This window comes from Haliaeetus albicilla, chromosome 21 (assembly GCF_947461875.1).
Source record: "Haliaeetus albicilla chromosome 21, bHalAlb1.1, whole genome shotgun sequence".
Lineage (NCBI taxonomy): Eukaryota > Metazoa > Chordata > Aves > Accipitriformes > Accipitridae > Haliaeetus > Haliaeetus albicilla.
The window spans coordinates 3,826,330-3,854,020 of NC_091503.1; the positions used below are offsets into that span (position 1 = coordinate 3,826,330).

Here is a 27,691-nt window from a genome sequence, read left to right on the forward strand (position 1 = left end):
ACGTTAAACGCTTAGCAATCAAACATTACATTGGAGTTGAAAAGAAGAGGCTGTGACTCTCTGAGGACTACCACTAAGATAGAGACCACGTATGGGTGGTACATCACAGTTTGAAAATCACCCTGCAATCTCCAGCCCTCAAACAACTTGGAAGATGCAGAGGGAGGTAGCAATGTGACCTTTATAAATAGCTGAGTTATGCTTGATTTCTTTTTTTTTTTTTCTTGTGGCTTGGATATGGAGAAGCACACACAGCCTGTGTGACTTTGAAAACTTGAACGGAAATGAAACAGGAAGCCAGATCCTTTCACAGCTTGTTGATCTGTGAAGACGAGCTAAGTCTGTAGAGACTCATTTTCCACCCCCAGCGAAAGAAGTCAGGGGAGAGAAATCCAGCTGGGGGGATACTCTGGAGAGGAGATGCAGAGGCGACATGACAGAAAGGAAAGTAAGAACAGAGACCAGTCCACTGAGCAAGAAAAACGAAGCAGAATTAACCACTCAAAGAGAAGTGTTGGTAAGTCCGTAGAGCTGTGCTCTAAATTTTGGCATCTCACCAAGCTGGTGATCAGCTATAGGAAGCTCCTGTGCTGCAGATCACAGCTGCATGGGCGCGACTTTTACCTATGTGTTGGCCTATACCTGACCTTGGTAGGAGTAAAAAATGATGATAAACAGGGAAATGGTTCCTGAGTGTTAATAATAGACTTGAAAAACTGAAGGGTGAAACTCTCACCAGTTCTGCAGCTAGTGGTTTGGCTGCTGTTGGCCTTTGTCTCAGCAGACCCTTTTCTCACTCCTTTTTTGAACTGTTTACGTTCTTTGGGCTGTGGTTATAATCCTGCTGCTCACCTGCAGATGGGAGCAAGAACATGGCAGTTGCTTCTGCTGCTGATTTGTGGGTTTAAACAGAGACGGTTAAAATGTCTTCACATTTGCTTAGCGCGGCTTTCAGTATAAGCTTTTGCTGTAAATGCTATGCAGTCTCGTGTGTGTACAAGCGGAGGGAGGCAGTCACAGTCATGCCTGCAGCTTGGAGATGCCATGACCAGCAGAAAAACCTGGAGGTTCATATTATGGGAAAGTTCATAATGCTCCCCTAAAGGAAGGAAATCATAAATATCCCTAAGCAGTAGAAGATTGCCATCAGCAGGTAGCCTTGTCTGAGTATCACAAACATGTGCAAAATGTCATGACCAGAAAGTCTGGAGGAAGAGAATCAAACTGAGGCTGCCTCCAGTCTGAGCTCCCTGGAGCTCTCCCCTTGTCCCCATGGAGCTGCTGCCTACTCGGAGGCAAAGCAGGGGAGAGACATTACTTCTGCAGAAACACATTGAATGCATGCTCTAGGTAAGGTCTTCTCTAGCTCCCTACATTATTTTCCAAGATATTTTGGGGAAGTTCACATTTTCTGAAGCTTTCTGAACCTTTGTAGCAGCACGTTTCCACTTCTGCACTGTCTGTAACAGAAACTGCCTTCCAGTTAGCTGCTATTCACCTTTTTGCAGTTGATCCCAGCTCAGACCTCCACCTTGCTTGCTCTCCTTGGGATGATCCTAACTCATATTCAGCTAACAGGACTGGCATGCCCAGAGCAGTCCAACACAGAGTGCAGGAGGCCTGTGTGTTACCTGGCTCAGTCTCACCAGAGCTGTCTGCACCCCAGACCAAGGAGGGGTTTGCAGAAGAAGCAGGCGGGTAGGGGCTGTCCTGTCTCAGCGACCTGCAAGGAGTAGAGACAACATTCCCCTGCTGAAGCCCACAAATGGGAAAAGGTAGTAGAGAGCTCTCCGTAAATGGCTGAGGGAAGAGGTCCAGAAAGAGCTTAAGGAGGAAGAAAAGGCATATGGACAGTGTTAAGTTCAAAAAAATACCTCAAGAGGTTTCAAGTAAGTGATCTCTTGTCTGACTGATTGCCCCAGGACTTATTCCCAGCAAGAGCACGCATAGGAGGGCACCGGTGGTTCTCTAGACCGTGCTGAAGTGCTGAATAAATGCCCCGAGGAGAGAGCAGAGAGCCGGGAAGTGGGAAGGACTCACTGGTATGGGGATTGACCTGCAATGTTTGAACTACGTGTGTTCCACCTCTCTTCTCTAATGAGTCAGCAACCAGATAAACATTAACTTTCAGGCGTCTCTGCACAAAGAGATCACCTACTAAATCCTAAGATCTTAACACAGGTTAGAGAGGGCAGAAAGAGGCAAATTTGGATTTGGCTGGAACGCTAAACCATCAAGCGCCACCGACACTGGCCTGGCCAAGACGAGAAGGAAGCTGAAGCATGAGATAGCTGCAGGCAAGATGTGGCTCAGAAACAAATCCCAGGTACCTCAAAGCCTTCGCAGGTGGATGCCGTGTCAGCTATATCCTAACAGCATCGCTCTCGGCTGCACCTCCTGAGACACAGCTATGGTAAACCATCAGCTGCACATCCAAAGGGAAAGCACCCGCTAGCTGATGCTGCGGAGAGGCAAAGAGATGGCACTTTGAAAATGCCTTCCCCCCCCCCCCCCCCCCCAAAATGGATTTTTCGATGGAGAAGCACACCCTGGCAGCTTTAGGCCTCTTAAGTCAACCATTTACTTTTGCTATTTTTAGCTGGTTTTTAAGCCTAGATAGTCTTTTGCTTGGATAAGTGTGTTTGTGGCTTTCTGAGAGTGCACCTAGGTGAGTGCTTGGCACACCGATATTTACCAGGGTCTAGCTATTTTGTTCCTTGCCCAGATTAACTGAGATGGGTGGAGAAACAATCGGATATTCATGCCAGACAGTACAAATGCCTTCACTGTTTCATGAAAAGTGTTTATTTTCTATCTCCAACCATTGTAATATCTTATGATATTTTAGAAGAAAACAAAACGAACCAACCCTGTAAGTTTGTCCTGGCTCTGTAGTGGAGCAAACAGCTTGTAACTCTGTGAAAGATTTAGGTCTGCATCACTGGTTCAGACCATTACAATTCCCTTCTGTTTTTCCTGCAAAGACCCTGGGGAGATGGAAGAAAATTGTTCTTTAATGTGTAACCGGAAAAGAAATTACACGGGTCTATGCAAATTCTGGGACAAATTACACCTAAAAGAACTGCTATAAGGGAAAGTACCTGGCAAGGGTGGATTTCTTGTCAGATGAATGCACTTCATCTTGTTAATGAGTGAATTAGTGAGGAGATCAACATTTAATGACAGGAGAAAGGAAAAAAACCAAACAAACCCAACTTTGAAGTCACTAAGCCGTCTTTCCATTTCACGGCTAGGTTTCCAACAGACGCCGACGCCGTCGGTCTCCGTTAGGGCGACTGCTGCTATAAAATGTACAAGCCCGTAATGGTGACACCGCAGCCCAGACCGCACCCCGCTGAGGAAGGGGCTGCGGGGGGCCACGGAGCCCGCCGCTCCGCTCCGCTCCTCTCCTCAGCCGAGGGCAGGAGGGCTGACGAGCCCCTGCCAGCCTTCCCGCCCTTCCTCACAGGCGCTGCCTGCCTTCCCCCTCGCCTTCTGGCGGCGGCTGACACGGCTCGCGCCTTCTCGCCGCCCGCCAAAACGAAAGCAAACACCTCACCGGGGCCGGGGGCGGGCAGGGCGGTGAAGGAGCCGGGGGGAGAGGCGAGCAGGGCGGTGAAGGAGCCGGGGGGAGAGGCGGCCCCGCGGGATCCCCGCCCCGGGCGGTGCCGGCGCTGGGTTCGTAGCCGGGCTTTGATCCCCGGGGAGAGGCAGGAGGAGAGCGACGGAGCGGGTGAGGGGCGGCGGGCTGGCGGGAGGGTCTGGGGTTTTTCCTTCTTTTTTTTTTAATTTTTTTTTTTTTATTTTTCGCTTGACTCTTTGGGGAGGGGGGGTGTTTTCCCGAAGTGGCAGTCCCCGGAAAGCTGCTCCAAAGGGCTCCGCGGGTGACACCCACACCCACACCCCCGCCATGCAAAGCGGCGGGGCTGAGGCAGAAGCCGAGCTGCCCCGGGGGGGGGGGGACACAAGGGGAGCGGCCCAGGGGTGCGTGTGCCTGAGGAGAGACTTCGGGGGGGGGGGTACGGGTTTGAGGTGGGTTTTGGGGGTGTTCGGGGCCGGGAGCCTTGTGGGTGCCCCGCGCTCTCGGCTCTAAACCCCCCCCCCCCCGGGATCGTCGTGGGTTTAAAACAACAGCCCCGTGGTGTTCTTACATCAGGTGTGCGTTTTGGGGGGGTTGGTGCTTGGTTTGGGGGATTTTTGGTTTGGGGTTCGGGTTTGTTTTGGTTTGGGGGGTTGTTTTGCTTTGGTTTTTGGACATGCACCCCTGCTGATCTGCTTGCCAAGTGCTCGTAGCTCTCAGTATTATCCATTTCTTGAGCCACTGTCAAGCGGTCTTTTCGATTGAGGATACCACGTCCTACTGGCTTGCTTTTCTCCCGTGTGTTTTAGGATACCTTCCCGCTTTGATGGTTACCGGTCCAGCGCACATTTTGCACTGCTTTTCGTATTAAGCAACTGCTTTGCTTTTTGGAGGAGCTGTACAAATTGTATTCAGCTTATACTTTCGGTTTCTGCAGTGGAGAAAGAACCAGATTTCTGTGGTATTTAAGCTAGTGTGGTGTGAACAATATGTGCAGGTACAGTTATTCCTAACTCCATCCTTTGGCCGTCTCCAGTTTCTGCAAGTGATGAAACAAAAAGGTAAAGTGTGTGAAACAGGAAGAAACGACCCATTTTGGTTTTAAGGCTCAGAAAACGTCTTTGTAGCTACTGAAGTTTGCTCCCTTAAGAATTTTATTATTTCTTTACTGCTGGACAAATAATTTAATTAGAAATTGAAGGGGACACCATACAGTAAGAGGAAGAGCTACAATTTTGCGTATCTGTACAAAATACTACCAGGTGAAGGGTGCTAGAATTGATTTTCAGGGGCAAAAGCAGCATAAAAACGCTGGTCAGGATATTAAATGCAGGTGTTTTTATGGATAAGTGTCTGCATTTGGATTTGAAATTCTGAAAAAATTAATTAATTTTTGTAGTTCTTAGGTTTTTTGCCATTGGGATATAACTTTTTTTTCATTTTGTTTAACTTCTTGGATCAGGTTGCCTGAGTAGATGGTGTGGACTTCTTGTTCAGCATCAGGACTTTCTGTCCACCTTGTTTCTTAGATACAGCTTCCAGGTTAAATCCTTACATCCTACCTAGCAAGGATATAACAACAAACATTAAAGGGTTTTTTGGTAACGTCTGCAGTTTTTCTTGAGCTTAATGTCTGAAAATGATTGACCTTGCATGATTACCCAGGCAAGCGAGTTTGAGATTTCAGAAATACCTCTGCGTTGTACCTCCTGACCCCGCGCAGCTGAACCGTGGGAGTCACGGTGCCAAACTGTACTAGGGGAGATGAGTATGGGTATAATTTAGTTGTTTTGAAAACAGAAGGGAATGACAGGTACTCAGGAGTCAAAAGGCTGTATAATGATGCTGCTTCCATTATGCTTGCATAACTAAATTGTGGGTGTGATTAGAATTGCATAAAGCATACCTTAAGGAGCTTCTTAATTTTCTCTTGTTTTAGGCTGTGAAATTACTTTTAAAAAAATTACCATTGGGCCACATTAGTCCTATTCTAATGACATTTTTATTCAGGCATTCTGACTTCTAAAGGAGTTATAGTACTCTTTAAAGCCAAACGCTAATCTGAGTTGCTGTCTGACATCTAACCCTAAATTGCTTCAAGATCAGTTTTCTGCTTTGAGTGAATTTGGGAAGGCACGCCAGACACACGGCATCCTTTCTGCTCTCCTGGGTTGATAGAGCTGGCGTGGTGCTGGGGAACTTTGCCCATGTGCTCTGTTGCTGGGATTCCCGGCATGGCAAACACCAGTTCCTCTGTGCACGGTCGCAGCTCCAGGGATCAGACAAGACAATGTCGTGCCTTCCAGAAGGACAGAGAAATGGCTCGCTATTAACTAAAACGTGAGCGTTTCATGATAGAAAACTGTCAGGCCTCAGTGCTTCACAGCAAAGTAAAAGTGGTCAATGACAGTTTTGAGAGCGGAGTTTGTAGCTAGGGATCTTGTAACAGTTCTGAGGTGCTCGAGAGAGTTTAGTTTGTATATTACAAAATTTGTTTTGATGGAAAGTTTGGTTTTTTCCCTGTGAACGGTGTAACTCATGGTTGGGCTACCTGTTGCCTGATCATATAAAATCACGTCAAAGTTTTGCCCCAGTATAAGCGAGGAAAAAAAGGAGATAAGGGTGTTACTGTCCACTTCTTGAGAAGGCTCCAGTGAAGGCGAGCATGTTGTAAAATACTCCAAAACTGCTGCAGGCTACTTCATGAATTTTCTGAGAAATTTTTAAGTCAGCGGCTTTTAGTTTCTTTTCAGCCTTATCCTGTCTTTGTAGCTTCTTCCCATTTTCTCACAGCTGGGGAGTGATACTGTACATTTTTGGCATCCTCAGGATCCAGACCCCAGTGCTTGGGATTTCTCTGTAGCCTGTGTGGAGGTGCTGGAAGCTCCTGACAGAGAGAGGAGCTGTGTCTTTAGCTCCTGTCCCCATGTCACCGGTGGGGACAGATGCCACTGACACCATGTACCCGTGCAGAGGGATGTGGCTAGGAAGGCAACTTGTGCTGCCCAAACATTTCTTTCAACAACCATTTATTTCTCTGAGGAGAAGGCTGTGGACTGAGCAGAAGAGTTGTGTTGGTCTTATTTGAACCACAACGCCTTAAGGTGGAGGGCTAAAAATACAGGATGATGCAGTATACACCCAGACTCTAGTCCTGTTGCTAGCTCTGCATGTGGTCTTGGGCAAGAGCCTGCCTCAGATTCCTTGTCTGTAATACGTTGCCAAGATTTTCCAGATTTTTTGAGTGCTTAGCATTTATGTTTCCAGGGTGGGGTGGTCACGCTGGGTGAATGGTGCTATGAAAGTGGGAAATGTGTATGTACCTTAGTATCAGACTAGTGCCATGGTACAATGCGGTGCATGTGGAGCTTTGTCATCAAGTCTCCCCCAGCATCTCTGCAGTGACGAAGCATCGTGGCAAGGTGCTTGGCACTGCCAGCAGGTCAGCTGCCACCAGGGAAACGCTGACAAGTTTTTCATTGCTGAGTTTGTGCAAAATCACTCTTTCTGCAAACTTAAATACTTGTTTCAGGCCTGTCTGTGTGATGAAGAGATGTCCCACCGGTTTCCCCCCATTTTGCTCTGAGCGCAGCTCCGCACCGCACATGTGCCTGACGCCTTTGTCTGGGAGCGACCTGCGGATGTGTTCGCTGTCCTTCAGTTCTGGTCTCATTTTGTGTTGCTTCCTGCGCACGAATTTCAGCTGTGACAAGCTTGCCAAAGGCTGTGGTCTTAAAAAGAGGGGATTTCATATCATTGTAGATCTTTAAAAATGACACTGCTGGGTTCCAAGGTCAGAAACTGTCCAGTACTCTGTATTTCATTTTCTTAGTTTACAAGTGAAAGTAAGTTCTGCCTCTGCCAAGTGCCAGCCCCTCAAGAAGAGCTCGACATGCAGGGTGACAGCATGTTTTACAGGGCTGCATAATTTGTACTTCACGTAGACCTTGCCACGTAACTGTCCAGTTTTTAGGCAGTTCGTGCAAATGCAGAGGTGTCAGGGAACTGTGGTCTCTTGGTCCCTGAGACCGATGTCCGGAGCGCTTCGCTTGAAGCTTCTCTTGGCACCCAAATGTCTGTAACAATATCAAACGTGCATTAGCCATCATGATAATGTGGTTTTACAAGCAGAGGACTTCCACACAGAATATTCTGGGCTCTTGAATCATATTTTTGTGAAATGTTTGTACTAGCTATGACTTTGGTATTACAGTGAGTGATAGTAACTGAAATTTAAGTTATCTTGATGCAGTCAGTTTTACCTTTCAACTTGCCTTTTTCCTTAAGAGTCTAGGCAAGAAGTGCCTGGTAATGCACTGTCAAAAAAAGGCAGAGGACTCCTGTGTGCGTGAGCTAATTAAAAAATGCTAGTTTGAAACTGTTGCCCTTTAAAAGGCAAAGGGAGAGCAGGGTTTAAACACCCCGGCTGCTTCCATACTAATAGGATTAGCTCTGCAGAATAAAGCTGAAGGTTTGACTTTCATCAGGCTAGATGTTGAGAGGCAGGGGGAAAAAGATGCCATTTGCATTTAGAGTGATGGCTTTGATATTTTGCTTTCTGCTGCCTTTCCTTTCTGCTTCTAATCTGTCTTGGAGAGAGACAGGTGAAACTCCCAAGCAAACAAGTAATACAGCTGGAAGAACCTCTGCCCATACCTAGTGGGAAAGCACAGGCTTTGTGATCTGATGCACCACTAGGAGACGTGAATTATTTGTGATTCTTAATCATAAATTATATGTGATTATTAATCCATATGACAAATACACAACTCCACACAGAGTCTGGGATGCTTTCAGAGAGGGCTGTTCTCTGAAGGCAGACGTAAAATCCATGTCGTGAGGGTACGGCAGGCAGACCCTGTACAGAGATGGGAATGACGGGCTACGTGGATGCAGCCTGGTCAAAGGGGGCTGGCTGTTAGAGCAGGGTCTTCACCTGACGGCAGAGGTATGCACCGCCTGTAAGAATTAACAGCTGTGACTGACACTGCTTAGACAGTAAACAAGCCTAGATGAGTTGGGTTTTTTTTGTTTGTCATGGGTTCCTTGATGCTGCTGTTTTCCTGGCTAACATAGAATTGTTTAGATTGGAAGAGACCTTTAAGATCAAGTCCAACCGTCAACTCATCACCACCATGCCCACTGAACCACATCCTGAAGTACCATGTCTACGTGTTTTTTGAACACCTCCAGGGATGGTGACACCACCACTTCCCTGGGCAGCCTGTTCCAATACCCAACAACCCTTTCAGTGAAGAAATTTTTCCCAATAGCCAAGCTAAACCTCCTGTGGTGCAACTTGAGGCCATTTCCTCTCGTCCTATCACTAGTTACTTGATAAAAGAGACCAGCACCCACCCTGCTACAACCTCCTTTCAGGTAGGTGTAGAGAGCGATAAGGTCTCCCCTCAGCCTCCTTTTCTCCAGATTAAACAACCCCAGTTCCCTGAGCCGCTCCTCCTAAGACTTGTGCTCTAGGCCCCTCACCAGCTTCGTTGCCCTTCTCTGGACACGCTCCAGCACCTCAATATCTGTCCCTTGGGATAACTGTTTATCAACAGGTAGGAACTTAAAATTCCTTGGGCTGTCCTGTGGTGCGTGCCTACCAAGTTGACTGGCACATCTTGCTGCTTTCTTCTCCAGGCTGCAGCACTACAGCAGAGGACGCCTCGAGATGTCAAACCGCTCTTTCAGAATGAGCCTGCTGGTGACCGGCGAGGGGCTGGGGAGTCCCCCAGGGCCATCTGAGGGGTGTTTTGTCCTAGGAGCGCTGCCAGTGGAGTCCGACAAGCAGCTTGTTCTCCTCTGTGCCGCTTGCATTGAGATCTTTCCTGTGCAGGTTTCCGTTGACGTTCCCTCTTCCTCGATCGATGCAGGTGCCTTTCACCCCTCTGCCTGCACACCTGGGGGGCTCCTCCGCTTTGCCGCTTGCTTCCCAACTCCAGTGCCAACACCGTGGCTGCCGCTGCGGGTTGTGCTGGAGTTGCAGAGCCCACCGGTTCCTTCCCCACACTGCTGGGGGGGTCAGGCATGTGTCCACGGGCAAGGGGTGGCCATCGCTGCAGCCTGCCGGACCTCTGCCTGGAGAAAGCTGGAGGGATGCTGCCTGTGGTACCAACCAGCCTCGTTAACACCTAATGACTGCCCGTCCTTGGAGGGCTGGGCTGTAGGTACAAGTCTTCCGCTGTCTAGCAAAGACGATTTAAGAAAAAGAGGAGGAAAAGAATTCTTACTGCTAAGTAAGACTTCAACTGTTTTTTCCCATAACCAAAGCTTCAGTTATCTAGAAACATCAACACAAAAACCCATGGTATTTATACCACTTAGCCTGTGGGCTAAATTTGAGTTTAAGAAGATGTTCAGGAGGAAAATATTTCCTTTACTCTGTCAGTTTGGATTCAGCACAGAAAAAAAAAAATATAAAAGGCATTTTGAGAGTTGTGTTTGCAAATAGATAAACCAGAAACAAACTTGAGTGGCATTAGGGATGACTCAACATGCAACTCAGCAGCAGACGTAATAAGAATCCTTAGGGTGGTCTTCCTTCAAAGAATAGATTTAGTGCATTTACGTAAGCTCTGTTTGAAGTGTACAGGCATTAAATAGCAGTTCTGAATGAGGACAGGGTTTTTTTTCCACATTAAAAAAAATAAAAATCATCACAGTAGCAGAAATTTCAGAGGCTCCTTCTTTAAAAGGAGGTTATTTTATTTTTTCTTTTTTTTTTTTACTCAGGAATAAGAGCTTTAAAGAGATACTTGGTTTTTATGGCATGAAATGCTTTTCAGGTATCGCTTTGGACTGTAAATTCTCTGAAGGCTTCCCTCATGTTTTTTCTTACATAAATGGAAGAGTAGCTGAGCCTTATTCATCTGAAGGTCCTGGATGAAGCACACTGTGCCTTAAAAGGAAGCTGAATTATACAGGAGATCAAGAACTGAACTTTCCTTTTGTTCGTGTAGGCATTTGGAGAGAAGGAAATGGTATGTGCAGGCTAGGGCATGCGTTAATATCTTGATTATATAGACAAAATCGGTTTTGTAAAGGTAACTCTAGTAGGGTGTATTTTGGATAATCACACAGTAGGTAAGAACGCATTATGCTTGTTGCTACAGAGTAGGAATAAGTAAGTGTCACAACTGGATAGATACCTTAGCAGCAGCAGTTCAGGTCCTGTCGACGGTCAGGGAGTCCAGAGAAGGCTGCCAGCCTTTCTACTCTTATTTTTCCTGAAAGATCTTTGCAGAAGGAGGACAAGGGCTGAGAGAATACTTGGGACTCCTGCGCAGGACAGCTGTGTAAATAAAGCCTTTCTTTCAAGTGATGGGCCTCAGTGACACCAAAACTATTCCATCTTCTAGGTAATTGCATGATTCTAGTTACGATTTGGGGTTGGGATTCTGTTTTGTTATTTTTTGGAGAAGTTGAGATGTGATCAGCAGACATGGTTGAACTTTTGGTAGGTCACTGATGATTACCATCTTTGCCTGTAAATGATTCTCTTCCTCTTCTTATAGCAAGTAAAGATCCTCATCTCTAGTTGTTATGTTAGAACAGGTGAAGAAGGTTTGCTTAACAAGTTGACATTGTTTTGCTCTCTAAAGGAAGGGTTTTGTAATGAAATAGTTGTTGAATTAAGCAGTGCATCCTACATACCTTGGTATGTGTTTGATCTGTTTTCAGTAGTTTTTCATTTTTTTGGTGTGGCACTGATAATAAACTGGGAGATCAAAGTCTTTGTAGTCACTTGGCACTACTTAGAGAGGCATGTTTCTCTTTTCTCAGCTGTTACAGGGTATAATCTATTGTAGGTATTGAATTTGTATAATTAATAGCTTTTTGTCTGTGTCTCCTGCTTGGTTCAGTCAGTTGAGGTGCACATTTGTGCATCTGTGCATCACACTGATGCCTGCCCTATAAGTTTGTTGGTATTCCCTTAAAAGAGGGACTTGGCTTATTTTATAACATACCTCGGTACTGATACTACATCGCCTGGAAAAAAAGTGGCATGCGACAGTGAAGAGAGCTCTGTAGGCACACACTGAATGCACCAGACTTGGACCTCCACGGCAAGCCTTGCATCTCTTAGTTGAGGGGTCTCTCTTCCTAGCTCTGGATCCAAGAGCGGAGGGAGAAGGAGGGGTACGGGTGGGCAGCAGAAGGGTTGGAACAGAGGGATCCCAAATTCTGTCTCTCTCTTTGAAGGAGGGGATACCTGCTTTTTGGGAATTAGGAACATAGTGTTGTGTAATGGGAGTATGAAACTTGGCCAGTCTATGGTAACAAGTACTATGCCCTGCTTTCAGTACCAAAAAGACTGTGAAGAGGAATGTCCTGAAAAGAAGTCACATGGTCAGCTTTTAATTTTGGAAGACACTCTGTTATCTTCCTGATGGCCTTGTTACATGGAGGGAGGAAGAAAGTAAAAGGGTGAATGTGCCATCAGACACCCTGGAATATTGGATCGTACGTCAGCACTGCGTACAGTGCTGCTGCCTGCTAGTTCCGAAGCTGATCTCTTGTGTTTTGCTGTTCATCAGTTAGGCATTTTTAAGGTGGCAGCCTCCAAAAAAGTTGTGAAGGAGTCAAATGTGGAACTAATCCTTTAGAGACTCTTCTTGACTTTCTTGTGAAAGAAGCAGATATTGCAGATGTCTCTTACTCATCTTTTTTCTGGCCTTTTTTTGTTTTGTTTTTTTTCTTCTGCGTGTCTCTCCTGCTGACTTTATCGGTAGGTAGAAGCTAATGGTTTGCACTAGCAGGAAGTTGATGTGGCATGAAAAGAAAACTCGGTGTACTACTTGCATCGTAAGATAAACACTGCTATCAGCTCCTACTTCAGCACAGTTCAACCTCTGTTCATCCAGATTTCTGCTAGGAGCTGTGTTAGAAGTCCCAGGGCTCCATTCCCCTGCGTGGGAGAAGAGTCAGGCCTCCCTGTCCTCGCGGTGATGGTCATGGTCAGCCTTCAAAAAGATGTGAGCCCCACAGCTGGTCACAGCACTGACCGGTTGTCACTGTCTCCTGAGGAACAGGATAAATGGTGTCTGTATCCCAGGGAATGGATTGGGTTTAAAAAGCCGTGGGTTTATTTTACTCCCCCCACCAGTGTGTTATAGATTTAATTCCTCTTTGGTTTCTGAAGAATTTTGGAGGGGGTGGGGAGGGGGTGGAAAGATCTATTTTAAACTGTCCTCTTCTTTAATTCACATCTCGTTCGTGATGTATTTTTACCAGCAGCACTTTGCGATTCAGCTGCCACTTCTAAATGTCATTTTCTTGAGTAAAAAAATGTAATTATGTTTCGAAGTGTCACATAAGCGATGAAAGTAGTAACTGAATCACAAAGTGCTGTTTGAACAGCAGCTTTCCTGTGACAGGAGGGAAAGTTCATCAAGTCCAGGGTATGCTGTAATACGAGTGTAGCAAAAATACTGAAAATCACTTGTTTACAGGTTTTCCCATCTCCCGTTAGGCTTTTTATTAGGGAAATACCTCCTTATAAATCCCCCATATTAAATAAAAATGGATGAACAATATTTGGCTATCTCATGTTCTCTGACATCGATTTCTGGTTTTGATTGAAATCAGTAAGCTGCTGCTTCCCAGCACTCCCTGAAGAACACTTCCTCATGCACCTGTTAACCATAGGCCTTGAACGGCGGTTTGTTGGACTCCAGTAGGTTTTTTTCAGGATTAATACCATCAAAATCTTTTTCAAAAGTTTCTTGATTCAGCTTAAGAGCTGATGCAGACCTCTTATCTTTTTGCCTGTAAAAGGGGTAAAGGAAGAAATTTTGCATTCACATGTATTTCTGGTACTCCATAAAGCAAAGTATGTCATTTTAACAGATGGACCAGCTCTCACTTTTCGTAGTCCCAGTTTGTTCAAAATCAAAAGAGGGACCACACAGTCATTTTAAGTGATGAAGTGAAAGCCTGCTGCATCTCCCTTTTGATACCGTATGTTTAAATTGCTGTTAACAAATTTCATTTGAATCATCATTGGTTTTTGTACAACAGTGTAACAATGCAAATCCAAAATACTCACTGATCCATGGGCTGAACAACATTTGTAAGCCTTCGGGTTCCATTCTAGTTAGCAGAAGGTTCAGTTATTTACAGTCTACTGGTTTTTTTTCAATGCTGATGCCTTTATCCTAAAGAAGAGAGAGAAAAAATTGGTGTGACTTGATACTGCCAGGAGTCTCATCTGTTACTAATTCTCAGTTGTTGTTCTCCGGGTAGCAATTTGGGTGCTTGTTGAGAACGTGCCTGTTGGTGTTCATCAGCAGTAAGCGTGTGTGTGTGCTGTAAGTGGGGCTGTCTCGGTGTTTCCACGAGCTATGCCATTTTCAAACCTTACAGCTGATGTTTTGCTGTCTGTTACTTGGCTATCAGTAATAAATGTTTCCTGCAGCTCCAGATTTTTGGTCTTTTTGGTTGTGCGTGAATGCGTGCCTCGCTTTTTCCTACTCGGCGTGCGCAGGCGTAACCCCCGGTCGTGCCAGGTACGCACACGTTAGTGCAGCCTGTGAGCAGAATCTGACAGAAGACCTGCCGTCGTCTTGTATGTTCACAGCATATGGGTTTTGTGTGAACAGGAACTAGCACCCCAAAAGCTTCTCTGATTACATTTTTAGAGTTTATTAACACCTTTTCATTTGCAGCTCTTAATCTGCCTTTTGTTCGTGGGAGAGACGAGGTCTGGGTCTTGCCTCTGGACAACTTGCATGTGACATCCTGTAATAAAACTTCTTCAAACAACAGAATATTGGAAAAGGCCAAATATGAGCAGCACTCTGTATATATGCAACAGTGCTTGTAAAAATGTATGCGTAGCTGTTTATCTCGTTGCCAGGGTTGGGATTCATACCTAACTCTTCGACTGGAGAGTTGTCCACAGTGCATGGGCTTAACTTCCTTGGAAAACTTAAGCCCCTCTTAAATTTCCTGTTAAAGCCAGGAGGGGCAAAAGTTTAGTTGACATAAAACTATGCTGAATGAGTAATTCCCTTTGTGGACTCTCTGGAGAAAGATCTTTTTGGCCTTCTCTGGGAGTGTGTTTATAAAAAGTTGAGTTCTCTTAAAGTTTTGTACTAAATCAATAAATAAGTTAATAATAGAGCAGCTGTTGATCATAAACTCTGGGAATTTCCTATACTCAAATTTAAGCCAGAGGATAAATTTCTCACTTAGGGAGCAGATACTGCCTTTGTCAGCTATTCTGTCTCTAGGCCCTCTCTCAATGCTAGGTTTTATCAAGAGACACCCAAAACCTTCCCTAACCCTGTCTGTAATACCAAGAGAGCGACAGAAACGTGTCCTGGTTTATGTCTGTGAAGAACAGTGAGAGCACACCCCCTTTGTGATGATCTCCTGAGTTTTCTACCAAATCCCCGGGGAGGAGTTTTCTCTGGAGTTTTAAATTGACCATAAACTTACCCAAATTGAGGCAGGAACATTCCTTTAATTCCCCGGGCAGTTGTATGATGCTTAGTCAGCTAATATTGCCTTATATGGCCTGTTTGTAGACTACAACTCCCAGGAACCCCTTGATCCTTAAAACCTTGACTTAGTGACTAAGTAGTGATGGTGTGGGTCTTGGGCTCAGCACATCCTGAAGAAAAAAAAAAAAAAAATTACTTTTTTTGTTACTGAACAGCTGCTTTGCTATCAGTCTTCCTGTGACTCTATTGTAACTATATACCTACCCTTCACTGTGTGGAGGAAAGCCTAGAAATGTGCACCACGTGCACCCAAAACACTAGAAACTTGAAAAACTTAAGTATATATAAAGTATGTATATATATGAAGTATATAAAAATATACTCACCTTCTACATTTCATGTTTTGTGTTTCCTTTGGAGTGGTATTGTACTTGAGTGATTTCTCTTTTTGTAAGAAAACTAATAGAAACAAGTATTGCAAAACAGTGACAAGATTCTTTTCCTCTCTCTTTTTTATCCCCATTTTAGGAAGGCATGAGGTGCAGTCCTGGACAACAGCCACCAAGCAATCCTTGTGTCTCCTGTGGCAAAAAGTGAAAGTGCAGCTAATGCTAAGCATGTCTTTCCTCATTGCTGTTTTTTGGTATTGCAGAAGGCTATACAGCTTTTTAGCACAGCTACTGAAACGGTAGGTTTTTATGATGTAGACTTTAATCTGCCACCCCATTGCTTATTTCAGTAAATACTGACCTTTGACAACTCCTCTTTGACGCCTGTTTTATCATTTGAATTTCAGGTGGAGCAACTACCTTCAAAGAAAACTCACAAGTAAACTTTTTGTTGTCATTCTGTATTCCTTAATCCCCACCACCACTTCAGATGTAGAACAGCAGAAGGTAATGAATCTGTGAATTAATCTCACTTTAGGGAATCTCAGTGTGCTGACAGAAGTTGATCTACTTGGTTACAGTGCGAGAGAATGGAAAGGAGAGACAAAGCAGGCCAAACACATGAGGGAGGTAAGAGTTAAATTTTAATCTCTGCCTGAGGACAGGGGAGAAGAAGTACCTGGGAAAGGAATAGCGTTCCTGGTGCTGCAGCTACGGGACCCTGCTGATGGCTAAAGGAAAACCAAAGGGACAGCATGAACATCGGTCTAAATAAAGACTAGCGTAGAGCAGGTCAAAATGTAGGTAAAGTTTTAGCCTTGCATCTTCTCCGAATTCCCCCCTGTAGCACCAATGACATGCAGCAGGCTGTTGGCACCTGTATCTTGGTGGCCATTAATGGAGGCAGAGTGGCCAGGGGCATGGCAGGACCAGCAGTGCCCTCAAAGGGCCCCGACCAGCGCTTGAAGTTGGAGCAGCACTACGGTATCCTAACTGGTGGCAGGGTTGGGCTTCCAGGAGGCTTACTGTCACAGCCAATGCAAAGAATGCATAGGGGAGACTTGTGCAGCTGAGAAGCGGTGTTGGGATGGGCTGAGTAAGCAACCGAGATGAAAGAGGACCAGGAATTGAGACCATCTCCCTGGCCGCTTCAGGAAGCAAACTGTAAGACTGATGCAGCAGCCTGTGGAACTGTAGACTCCTCTTTCTAATTCTCTGCCAGTTTATTGCTCTGAATTGTCTCAGCAAGGGCTCAGATGAGAGCCAGAGGTAATGCAGAGGAAATACAGGGAGTGTGTAGCTGGAAGAAGGGCCATCCACTTTGGCAGAGAGCTGCCAGACCTGCTCAGCCTCAGGTCACCATTGCATGATGGATTCAGGTCAGTTTGTAAGGAGATGTTTTTGCCAAAAGGAGTTTTCTCCAGACGCCTGTTCCTGCCCTTTTGCTGCTCCCTCCCACACATCATCACAAGCTGTGAAGTAGTCAAAGTTAAAGAAGTCTTCGCTGACCTGCGCTGATTTGGTTGACCATGTGAATGTTTATGCTAGCAACAGTGCAGAGACTGGAGCAAGTCACTGGGTTTGGAGAGAGTGCAGAATCACTCTTGAGGGGCAGTGCCAGTTTAAGGTGTTTACAAAACCCATGGTGTTGGAACATTTTTGTGTATATAAAACTTAAAAATAGACTCTCTCATTCCCCTAGCTCCCTCTTACGAGTAGTTTGGAATTGGACTGCAATCAACGTGGGTTTTGTCCAAGATTTAAAATTTTTATTGCTAAATTGGTTTTGGTCTTTTTCTAGGCGTATGAAGAATTGTTTTGGAGCTGTCATGTCAAATACGTGCGACAAGTCAGGAGGGACAACTATTGTGTACTAAGAGCGGTGCTTTTTCAGATATTCAGCCAAGGCATTCCTTTTCCATCATGGATGAAGGAGAGAGATATATTGAAGGTAAAATTCATTTCCTAAATGAACATAATTCAGGTAACCTTGCACTGCCAGAGGAAGCTTTGTTCAATGTGAAAACTGACATGTCTGCTACAGAAGTAGAGGAGAATCATTATCAGAATTTAAAGTTTTTCAAACTCTTTGAACTACACTTTATTGGGAAAAGTCTCCCTGTTCTAAACATACCAATGTGATCATGAGTCTAAATGATAAAAAAAAAAGTGGATGGGTAAACATTACTGCTGCCCTGCTAGATGTCACTCCCTTAACACAAAAGGATATTTCAATCCTTCTCATCCACGTCCGTGCAAAGTCCAGTGGCTCAGTTGGGAGCTGCTGCGCGTGTTGCTGGAGCAGCAGGAATCCTGCCCTGGGCTCCAGGAGCTCCAGCAGGAGACAGCGGCAAGGAGGTGGGGAGCTATGGCTGTAAGGTGTCTGTAATCCTAAATACCTCACTGAATTCGGACGTATCCAGCTTTTCCAGAGTGTGGGTTACATATTTTGCTGAGAGCGTATTTTCTTCTTTTTTGGCTGGCCCTGTTTTAAAAGTTTCTTAAGGACTTGGCCAACAAATGGAGCCTCCTTCTTAATATTTGAGTTGTTCTGAGGCCCTTTTTTTTTTTGTGTGTGTTCTTTGAACTGTACAACCGGAGGATAGAACCACATCATAAATTAAAATGTGTGTAGACAAGTTTATATAACTTCATATTCTACTTCTTGTTATGGGTATGATTAGCTTTTTTTTTTTTTTCCCTCCTCCCAGCTCCCTGAAAAGCTTTTGTATTCTCAAGGTTGCAACTGGATTCAGCAATACAGTTTTGGGCCAGAAAGATACACAGGTCCCAATGCCTTTGGTAAATTGCGCAAATGTATGGAAACATTAAAGACAAACGTGAGTATTTAGGAAATGGTTGGGAGGAATAAAAGCACTGAGAAATGGGTTGAGACAGAGCTAGGGAACTGTTCCTGGTTCCATATTTCTATGGCAGTCAGCCTCCCTTCCAGGTTCAGAGAGCTGAGCTGCTGGGAAGGCCATCACCTCTCCTGCAAGGAAATCCAGCTTTTGGGGATCCACTAGGCTAAGTACTGGGGGTCCCCCTGCAAGTTAGGGAGGCCACCCTCCCCACAGCTGTTACTGTGTGGCTAATTGCCCTTGCCATCAAGTGGCTCCTTCAGTATCTCATCATTTCAATGAAAAATAACAACATGCTGTAAGAGATCCTCCTGGATTCCCTCCCCAAATGGGAGGGAACAAAGGAACAGTGCATTTTCTTCTCAAACCATTGTTTTTCCTTTGCTTCTCACCTCCATGAAATGTTTTAATTATCCAGTTCTACTGTAATTTCTCTCTATAAGCTGAAGCACTTGATTACAAGGACCTGTCAGCCTCACTGCCCCCTCTGCTCAGCGTAGCCAGATTGCCTGCATTCTCAACCAGGAGTATAACTCTTATTTACATATTTAAAACTTGAGGAGTTTTAGTAGCCCCAAAGCCTTCTGAAACAGAGATAAAAAAATGGGCCTAAGACCTTGCACCTTCCTTGGGCTCCTCTGGGGTTTCTGCAGTTGTGTGAGCTCTGGGTTGTACCCGTTTGCTTTGCCCCAGGCTGTCCCGAGCTCACCAGCACCCTCTCCTCCCCATCTTCCTCCTGCCTTTGTATGCTTTCCTGGGTCACAGCCGTCAAGTGGATACTGGTATTTGCTGGAGTCCAGGGTTTTGGGCCAATTAGGCTGAAATGCTTCTCTGAAGGCTTCTGTTATCCAGTATATCAGACCTTAAACTGTCATTTTTAATTCTACAGTACACCATGGTTCTGGGTTGTCTTACCACAGCTACAGCAGCTTATTTTACTGGTACACATTTAAGCTTGTTCCTTTTATGTGGCCCTGTCTATATGAGCCACAACTCTGTAGTTTTAAATGCTATTATCAGTGATAGTAGTTGTTACTTAAAGAAAATCAACAAACCACAGACTTATTTAGCTCTAGAAACGAAGCATTAGTAATAAAAAGAGGGAATAAAATAGAGATCCGGTCCTTGTCCCTTGCCTGCACCCTTGCTGTGCCACAGTGACAACTGCCTGCCTTCCTGAGACGTGCCTGCTGGTTCTTGTGTGCCGTTACCATGTTGTGCTGGTCGCTCTTCACACTTGCCAATGTTGGGTTGTTCGGCTCTTATTTTTAACCTGTTGTGGTTCTCTTAAATTGACGTTAGTCCCTGAGCACGAAGCCTTTAAACTGAATGTTTGTACAGAAAAAAGTTTCAAGTCAGCATGGTGAACAAATCCATACAATTAACAAATTGTTGCAGAGCAGCTGTATGATGCATTATGCTGTTATTGGGCATGAGGTCTAGCTCCCAACTTCATTTTATTTTTATAGAGATGCTCTTTGGCCAGTGAGATGGATTTTTGCCTGTTTTCACTAACAAAGTTCTCTGCTGCCTTTCCCAGCTCCATTGTCAGAGTGAGAAATTCCTACCCTATTCGTGTCCCATGCATGTCTTTGTCTTGTCCCTTCTCGTGCAGCCAACTTACTTTGACCTCATCAAGCAGAACACGCTAAAGACCTACAAATGTGTACAGTCCATAATACCATTCTGGCTTGTCCAGTTTGGATAGGTTCTTTTTAATTGGCATGCTTCTGAATTGGGCTCAGCATCTAAAGAATTCAAGCTAGGACAACTTTAATGTAAAGGGTACCGTAGAGGAAAATCACTGAATTTTGGAAGCTGTAAGTTAAAAACGTGTCAGGAGTCATCATTTAATCTAACCTTTGCTTATGGTTTAGTGTGTATGTCTGATGCACCCACCCAGATTTCCTGTAACTTTCTGAGGTCCTTTTGGTGGTTACGCTCCTTTCAGACTCTTTACTGACAGCAATACCTGGATTGTCTACAGTGGCGGTGGGTGGCTTTTGTACGGAGGAATTACATTTGCTTTCTCATAGACTATCAGTAGCATCCAGATGCTTGGAGCTGTATGTAGCAAATAGGTTCAGCTGGATAAATGAGAACTGAAATGTGTAAGGCTTCAGATTTCACTGCGGATCCAAAAGAGCCACCTGCTTATTTGCACCACTGTTTGGCCACAGTAATGGTATAGTACAGACTGGCAATTGTTCCTGTTTTGGAATCTTTTGTATTAAATAGAATTCTTAACAATTTGATTAATATCCTTCTCTGTGCTTTCCAGTGGGCTGAAATAAGTGCTACTAAAGATCAAGAAGAAAGAGGAAACATGTGTAATGCACTCTTTTCTGATGAGAGCAAGGAGCACAAACTATATGAGGCTATAAAATTCATCATGCTCTATGAAGTTGTCGAAGCCTATGAGCAGATAAAGAACAGGGAGGAACCCATACACAACCTTTTTAGCCTTCTCCTTGCTCGTGATTCTTCGTCTGACCCTTTGAGTTTCATGATGAATCATCTGAACTCCATAGGTGACTCTATTTGCCTAGACCAGGTAATGATATAAATGAAAAATCACAAAACGTATTCCATCTCTGACGTGATTAGTTGAATGTATCATACATCATCTGTGACAGCTCGCCCATGTTTTTTCTTTGGGATGGGGGGAAGTGGACTGAGGATAGTCATTTATCTTCCAGGAAAAAATCCTGTAGTAGAGTAAAATGAGGCGGACAGTTTTCCTGCTGGGCCAGAAATAAATGCTGCAAGCTATCAGTAAGCCATAGTTTAGAACAATGATACCTTTGATATGTAAAATAATATTAGATTATGCAGATTTGACCTGTTGTTTTGCTTTTCCTCTCTGTTCCACCATGCCAAACCCTCTGTCATCACTATTTTTTTCCCCTCTCTTTGGTTCCCATTAGATCTAATGACTGTCAAGAGTAGGTAATAAGAACTCTTATTAACTGTTTGCCTTTATATGTTCAGATTTTTTTTTTTTTTTTTCAGTTTTATATTTAGTGGGGAGTTAAGTACGGACAGCTAAGCTCCACACTGCTACTCTGCAAACAGTTTCATTTTCCAGTGGGTGACATTTTTTTTTATAATCAATTTCAGTTATCAAGTCAACTGTTATATGTTGCAGTCACCTTAGAAGCAGTTTGATTATAACTAGACAAATTCTGCTCTGTCTGGCTAAGCCCAAGGATATGAGTTTTTTTCCAAAGCATTTTTCCAGATTAAGCAATCCTTTGCAAGAAATGTCAATGAAGATGCCAGTTCTCAAGTTTCATATACATGAAGGACAAGGAAATTTTTTACTTTTACTATTACATTTCCTTCATGTAGCAAGTGGTCACAAGGTGGCAGGCTTCCCATTTTTCAAGGTGTATCAATCTTTTAAAAATAGTCCCTTCTTGCTCCCCACTGAAGCTGTGTGAGCTGGCTTTGGGAGCAGGTTCTGCATTGTGACGGGTGGAAGAGGGATGTTTCCACAGTGCCAGGCATTAACCAGAATATCCTCTACATGCAAAAGAGCAGCGGAAGGAGTGTTGGAACATTGAGAATACCCTCAAACTTTTAATTTTCTTACTCCGGTTACAAAATGGCCCCTTTTATTCCTTGTCTACTGTTCTGAAGCTAGGTGACTTGCCTTGGATGGCTAGATGACTTGGATTACCTTCAGTTTAGTTTTCCAAGTCTAGAAATAAATGTCTCACAGACTTCTTTCATCTTTAGGTTGAACTGTTTCTTCTTGGATACTTACTTGAAGTAAAGATAAAAGTTTACAGACTGCATAGGTTTAATACTGAGGAATTTCAAGTAAACTATCCAGATGAATACCGAAGGGAATGGAATGAGATTTCTCTCCTGACCGAGGATGACCGCTACTATCACATCCCCCTTTTCAGAACGTGAAGGACCAGTGACTTTTTTTCCTTTGTATAATATAGTGAGTGACCAGTTCCAGTGAATTAGGTTTCCAATCGGCAGCAGTAAGATTTTGAGAATGCTCGTTAATGATTACAAAATGATTTATGGATTTATTGTGTAAACATTTTGCTTTCCCACTGCAGCTCAGTTCACCATCAGTCAGCCATAAAAAACATAAAATATGTTGCTATACTGTTTGGGGGGAAAAAATGTCATATTTGAGGGTTGTCAGACAAAAAAGATTGGACTGCATGACAAAGGCGGCAAAGGTAATGCTGGGTTTTCCATTGCTAGCGTAAGGGTTTACTATGACAGCTCTGGATGCGTTAAACAAAAGTTCTGAAAGCAATTACTGCGTTTCCCTCATCTGTCTCTAGCTAGGGAGGATGAATCACAGAGGAAGCAACTCCCGGCGTCCTGCAGTTTATACTCCAGGCCATTAAGCTTGCATTGACTTGGGGCTACCTGGGATGGGAGGATGTAAACTGGGGTCTCTGCGTAGCTGCTTCACATCCCATTTGGCTTCTCCCGTTCCTGGACCGCCTCCTTCCAGGGACGGGCAGAGCAAGCAGCTGCAGGCTGCGCTTGCTTCAGACACGTGAAATTAAGCTGTCTGCACTCGGTGCTGATACCTGAAGGTGAAGAAGCGTTACACGGGGGGGCGAAAAAACCCGCAACGCATGCAAGAATACTGTGCCAGATGAACGGAAGATCTACTTTATAACTGAGGAAAGTACATAAGCTTTCTCAAAGCTAAGAAGGGCAGTATTAATTAACAAGTAACATGCAGTAGAGTTAGACCTGGTAGCTGCCTGTGGTTTTGTCAACTTGCAAATCCTTTAAGGGCTGATTTCAACATTACCTGCCAAGATTTCCTTTGCACTTCATCTGAGAAAGCTGTGCACAGAATACATTCACAAACACTGCATTTTCAGAAAGTATTAGTTTTCTATGCATTGTGTGAGTTCAGCAGTGTGTATACATGTTTTATCCTCTTGAGTATATATTAATCTCCTTGCATAAGATGGCTATCTTCAGTTTAGACTTCAATGTTTGAAGAATTCTGTCTGGGACAAGTAAATGAGATTTACCTTATTACGTGGAACACTTTGCCTAGTTCTGTTTTCTAAAACAATCAATCGTGTTTTGATCATTTCAAAAATAAGGGACCTTAATTTGAAGAAATATTAAAATGATATAGCGGATCTAGCAAAATACTTGTGAAAAGCTTACACTGCCATAGGCGTCCAGTTGTATTGAAGAAAGTGGGGTTTATTAAGAAACAAAGTCTCTCCGTTCCTTATCCTAGAGATATGGGGACGGGCAGGTTTGCTTTTTAATTCCTGCAGGAGAAAATACAAGCCAGTAACAAAAACGTGAACAGGGCCTGCAGGAGCTAAAGCAGTTGCATGAGGGAACTAAATGGTAATGCTTGGAGTGCACGGAGAGCGCTCCGTTCCTTTGTGTAAAGGAAAGCAATTTTATCCCTTACAGTCCTTTTATTTGTATATATATGTATATATGTATTTATAAACACAAATACCTGAATTCTGTATTGTAACTGTTTTGTTTCCTGAAAAGTTTTTCTGAGTTCAGTTTTGTTCAATAATTTGTAGCTTTTAATTAAGAAGGCTTGATACCTATAATAATTTCATCTCATCAAAACCTGCATATCAAATACTTTATTTATTAAAGAAGCTTTTTTTTCACGGAATGAAATAATTTGCCTGCTTTAGATTTGGTTCTGCTCTGCATGGGGAAATGTTATAATGCCGGAGAGTAGGGTATCGCTGTCTATTTTGTGTCAGCAGTAACATTTACAGTTATCAATAAACTTGTCTATATTTTATTCTTGGTTTGGTACAAGCAGACATACCAAAAAAAAGGATGTATTTTTATAGTGGGCTTTTTAACATTTTGCCTATTATTTATGAAGTGGAATACAAAAGCATTACAGCTGACAGTGTTAAATTGTCAAAATGTACGGTTTTGTAATCTTGAGCATATTAATAGCAGGGATTAATAAAGATCTAACACAGAGAGCGGAATTTATCTCACCAGTTTGGATGTTTGCATCTGAACTAGGTCACCTTGGGCTCTCTGCCTTGTCAGTGGAAGGCAACGGCATGCAGTCCGTCAGAGCAGCGGGTCTCTACAAGGGTCTGGCTCTCCTCCCCAACTGTGGTGGGAGCTGGCAGCAATCAGCATAAATCTCTCTGCTCTAGATGTTTGAAGTTAGGTGAGATTGATTTTTGTCCCAGGAATCCAGAAAGGACATGTTGAAACAAGTCTGCTGGCACATCGGATGTCAGAGTGCTAGCCGAATCACGAAAAGGGATGGGAAGAAAGAGGACCTTCAGGTGAGGATAATCGCAAGTCTTGGTGGAGAAAAATGCAGAGTGAGCTCTATGCAGGATCTTAAGAAACACTGAAACAGGTTTGGGGCAGCACTGAGTTTTAATCAGGGTCTCTGATAATATTTTACATATGTATAAAGCAAAAAATACGTGTTTTTTTACATATAAAGAAATATTTGTATATACATAGAGATGTGTGTATATATATAAAAGAAAAATACATCGAAAAGATCATCCTGTATAAAGTGAATCTGGAATTAACTGGTACTCTGGAAGGGACAGGTGCTGCAGCATCTTTTCCAGTCGGTGGCACAGACAAGCTTGCTGTACAAACCCAGAAGCATGCAGTCATTACCAGTTTTTTTTTTAAAATGCAGTGTTTAGTAGGCAGCTAAAGTTTCAAGTCAGGATGTGTTTATTATTTATTGCTGCTAGTTATGCAAGAAAAAGAAACATACTGAAACCTCAGCAGTGGGTTTGGATTTTTCCCCCAAGCTTGAAAATGTGTGTGAAGAATGTAACAGAGCAGCTGAAGAAATTTGTATCTTTTATTATAATGGAGAAAAACAACATTGTTTTTCAATGTCATCTTTTTTAAAAATTGAATCTCAAAAGATGTATGAATCACAATCCATATTTCATATTAACCCCGAAGAAAAATACTGGCAATCTTGATTCTTCAGCTCTAATACTGAAATTGCTTCTTGTCTAGATTGTGGCTACTAAGTTGAAGCAAATTAAGAATCGCCCAGTGTGGTTGGTTGTTGCCGGTAAGTCTGCCTGCTTAGTCCCAGGGTATTGAGTGTAATGTCTAGGAAATAGTTTTCAAATGCAGTTTGTAAATTGCCTAAAGCACAGATTTAAGGAATATGTATGATTTCAAATTAGTTCAGTTGCTCGGAAAAATAAAGATATGTCCATTCCCTTCAAAGCACACAAAAGACCTACATAGGTTTTTCTGCCAGTAGTTGGATTTCCCTGTCCCTCTATACTTCAGCAGTGTTACAGCAGTCCCACCCGAGACCCTGTTATGTTAGTGCCATTACAGCACTCATGTTTTTATGAGTCTTTGTTTTTCTGAAAAGCTCCTGATTCTGAAGAAAAGGTAAAGCTGGGGTTTTGGTGCCACAGAAACCCTGGTCTTTCCCCTCTCGGCTTGTGAGGGTTTCGGGGTGCCCAAAGGCCCCCCTTGCAGGAGAGAAACTTTTCATTTTGGGCCTGGTTTCATGAGAGGGCAGGATTCGGGTCTTTGAGGATCCCTTGAAACCACAGCTGGGCTGGAGGGGTGCTGCTGCCTCGCTGAGCGGCATTCGTTCCTGCTGACGGCATCCTTCACGGTGTTGGTGCAACCCTGATCTCCGCCAGGGATGGAGCAGGCAGCCTTGCAGAGGCTTTTTTAGAGAATTGTCAGAAAATTTTCAAGGAAACCCAAGCGCCCCAGAGGCAGGAGGTGATGTACCTAGCGGTGACAGAAGATAAATGCAGAAAACCTGTCTCCCTGGGGCTTGGCTGACGTGCATCTCTCTTTGTGAACCACAGAGCTTCTGTCAGCCAGGGCTAGTGGGTGAGGAGGACGGCTGGGGCATTGCTGGGACCTGTGGCACGGGGCTGTGCATGCTGGTCAGCGCTGGTGGGAGGGAAAAACGGGAAACGTGAAGGAAACGGGGTGGGTTCTGGATGCTTTCATCTTCCAGCATATCCCAGTTTTGCGTAATTCGAAGGTTAATGCCTTGGGACGGCATTTAACCAAAACATCTTCCTCTTCAGTGAAGCGTTTGGTCATAGATCAAGTCTTTATTGAAATGTGGAGGCAACTAATTTGAATGCACTTGTGCAAACTTTGTGTGCAGCAACTGCTGAAGTCTGTAGCACATAGAGCAGCTAATAACTCCCTGTGTCCTTTCAGCCACGTTCTCACGTTCAGCTGAATGTTTCCCCCATGGCAGTAATTTTCAGGGTTGTGATACACTGCATCTTACAAATGTTGATCAGCCTTCGAGTTTCAGATGACAAATTTAGCATTCAGCTATGAAGGGGTTTGTGTTCTTTTCACCTATCCAGCAGATGGCTTCCCAGCATCGGAAAATGTAGTTCCATAAGCTCAGTTCTCCTGGCAATTCTTTGATTGTCACATTTGCCCAGATGATAGTGGTGGGTTGGCCCCGGCCAACAGCCAAGCACCCACACAGCTGCTCGCTCGCTCGCTCCCCCCAATCCAGCGGGATGGGGGGAGAAAACGGGAGGAACAGGAGCAAGAAAGCTTTTAGGCCAAGATGAAGGCAGGGAAATCACTTACCATGCACCGTCATGGGCAAAGCAGCCTCACCCTGGGGAATTTAACTTAGTTTGTTGCCAATTAGCAGAAATATTTAATTACTGAAGTGGGTATTGGGAAACAAAAAAAGACAAACGTTAAAACACTTAGGGGAAAAACCACCCCTCTTCCTTTCCGAGGCTCAGCTTCACTCCAGGGTCTAAAGTTTGACTCCCACTTTTCTCCTTACTTAGGTAACATATTGTGGTCTAGTTGTCCATCACTGAGGACTCATAAGCTCCCATCCTCAAAGCTAACCTGAGGGGACTAATGAGGTCGACTAATAGACCTCTCCTCCCCCTTGTTACCACCCCAGGTCGCAGTCAGCCCCTTCAGCGAGGCATCGAGCAGCGCAGGCGGGTTGCGGTCAGGATGTCGTGATTTCTCGCTGCCCCTCCTCGTTTCTCACTCCTTTCCTATGCTTCAGTGTGAGTCCTTCACCGGCTGCGGTCTCCCCCTTCAAGGGTGTACCTGCTGCAATGTTGGCGTGGGATAAGTAAGTTCTAAAACTCTTGGTAAGTTACGTGTTAATTACCAATTTTATAAAAGTCTACTCAACTTAATAGAGCTTCTATCCATGCTACTGGAAGGAAAGGAAAAAGTAAGTCTATGTTTTTGTTGTCTTCCTTCTTTGCTTCTCTAATGTCCTATCACATGCAGCTATATTTCTACAGGACACGGCTTAGAATAGAGCAAAAAGGTCTGCAGGACCGGGCTCAGAAGGTAAGGGTTTAAAATCAATCCTGCATGTGAAAAACGGTAGTAGCAAGGTCTGTCTTGCTTTCCTTAATAGCATCTTTACGA

At 44.2% G+C, this 27,691-nt stretch overlaps 1 protein-coding gene across 4 annotated transcripts; it reads left to right on the forward strand.

The window, feature by feature from the left end:
• Positions 1-17: 17 nt before the first annotated feature.
• Positions 18-24,268, forward strand: OTULINL (OTU deubiquitinase with linear linkage specificity like). 4 transcript variants are annotated; one of them, XM_069808880.1, is made up of 9 exons: positions 3,647-3,733; positions 4,390-4,641; positions 15,559-15,718; positions 15,827-15,858; positions 15,958-16,049; positions 17,221-17,370; positions 18,131-18,259; positions 20,562-20,834; positions 22,022-24,268. In XM_069808880.1, the coding sequence occupies exons 2-9, from the start codon at positions 4,629-4,631 to the stop codon at positions 22,199-22,201; spliced, it is 1,029 nt and encodes a 342-aa protein (XP_069664981.1). In that variant the 5' UTR covers positions 3,647-3,733; positions 4,390-4,628; the 3' UTR covers positions 22,202-24,268. The 4 variants fall into 4 exon arrangements, with proteins under 4 accessions (XP_069664980.1, XP_069664982.1, XP_069664981.1 ...); XM_069808879.1 differs by lacking the exons at positions 3,647-3,733; positions 4,390-4,641 and adding an exon at positions 18-517; XM_069808881.1 differs by lacking the exon at positions 4,390-4,641 and having other exon boundaries at positions 3,586-3,733.
• Positions 24,269-27,691: the final 3,423 nt, after the last annotated feature.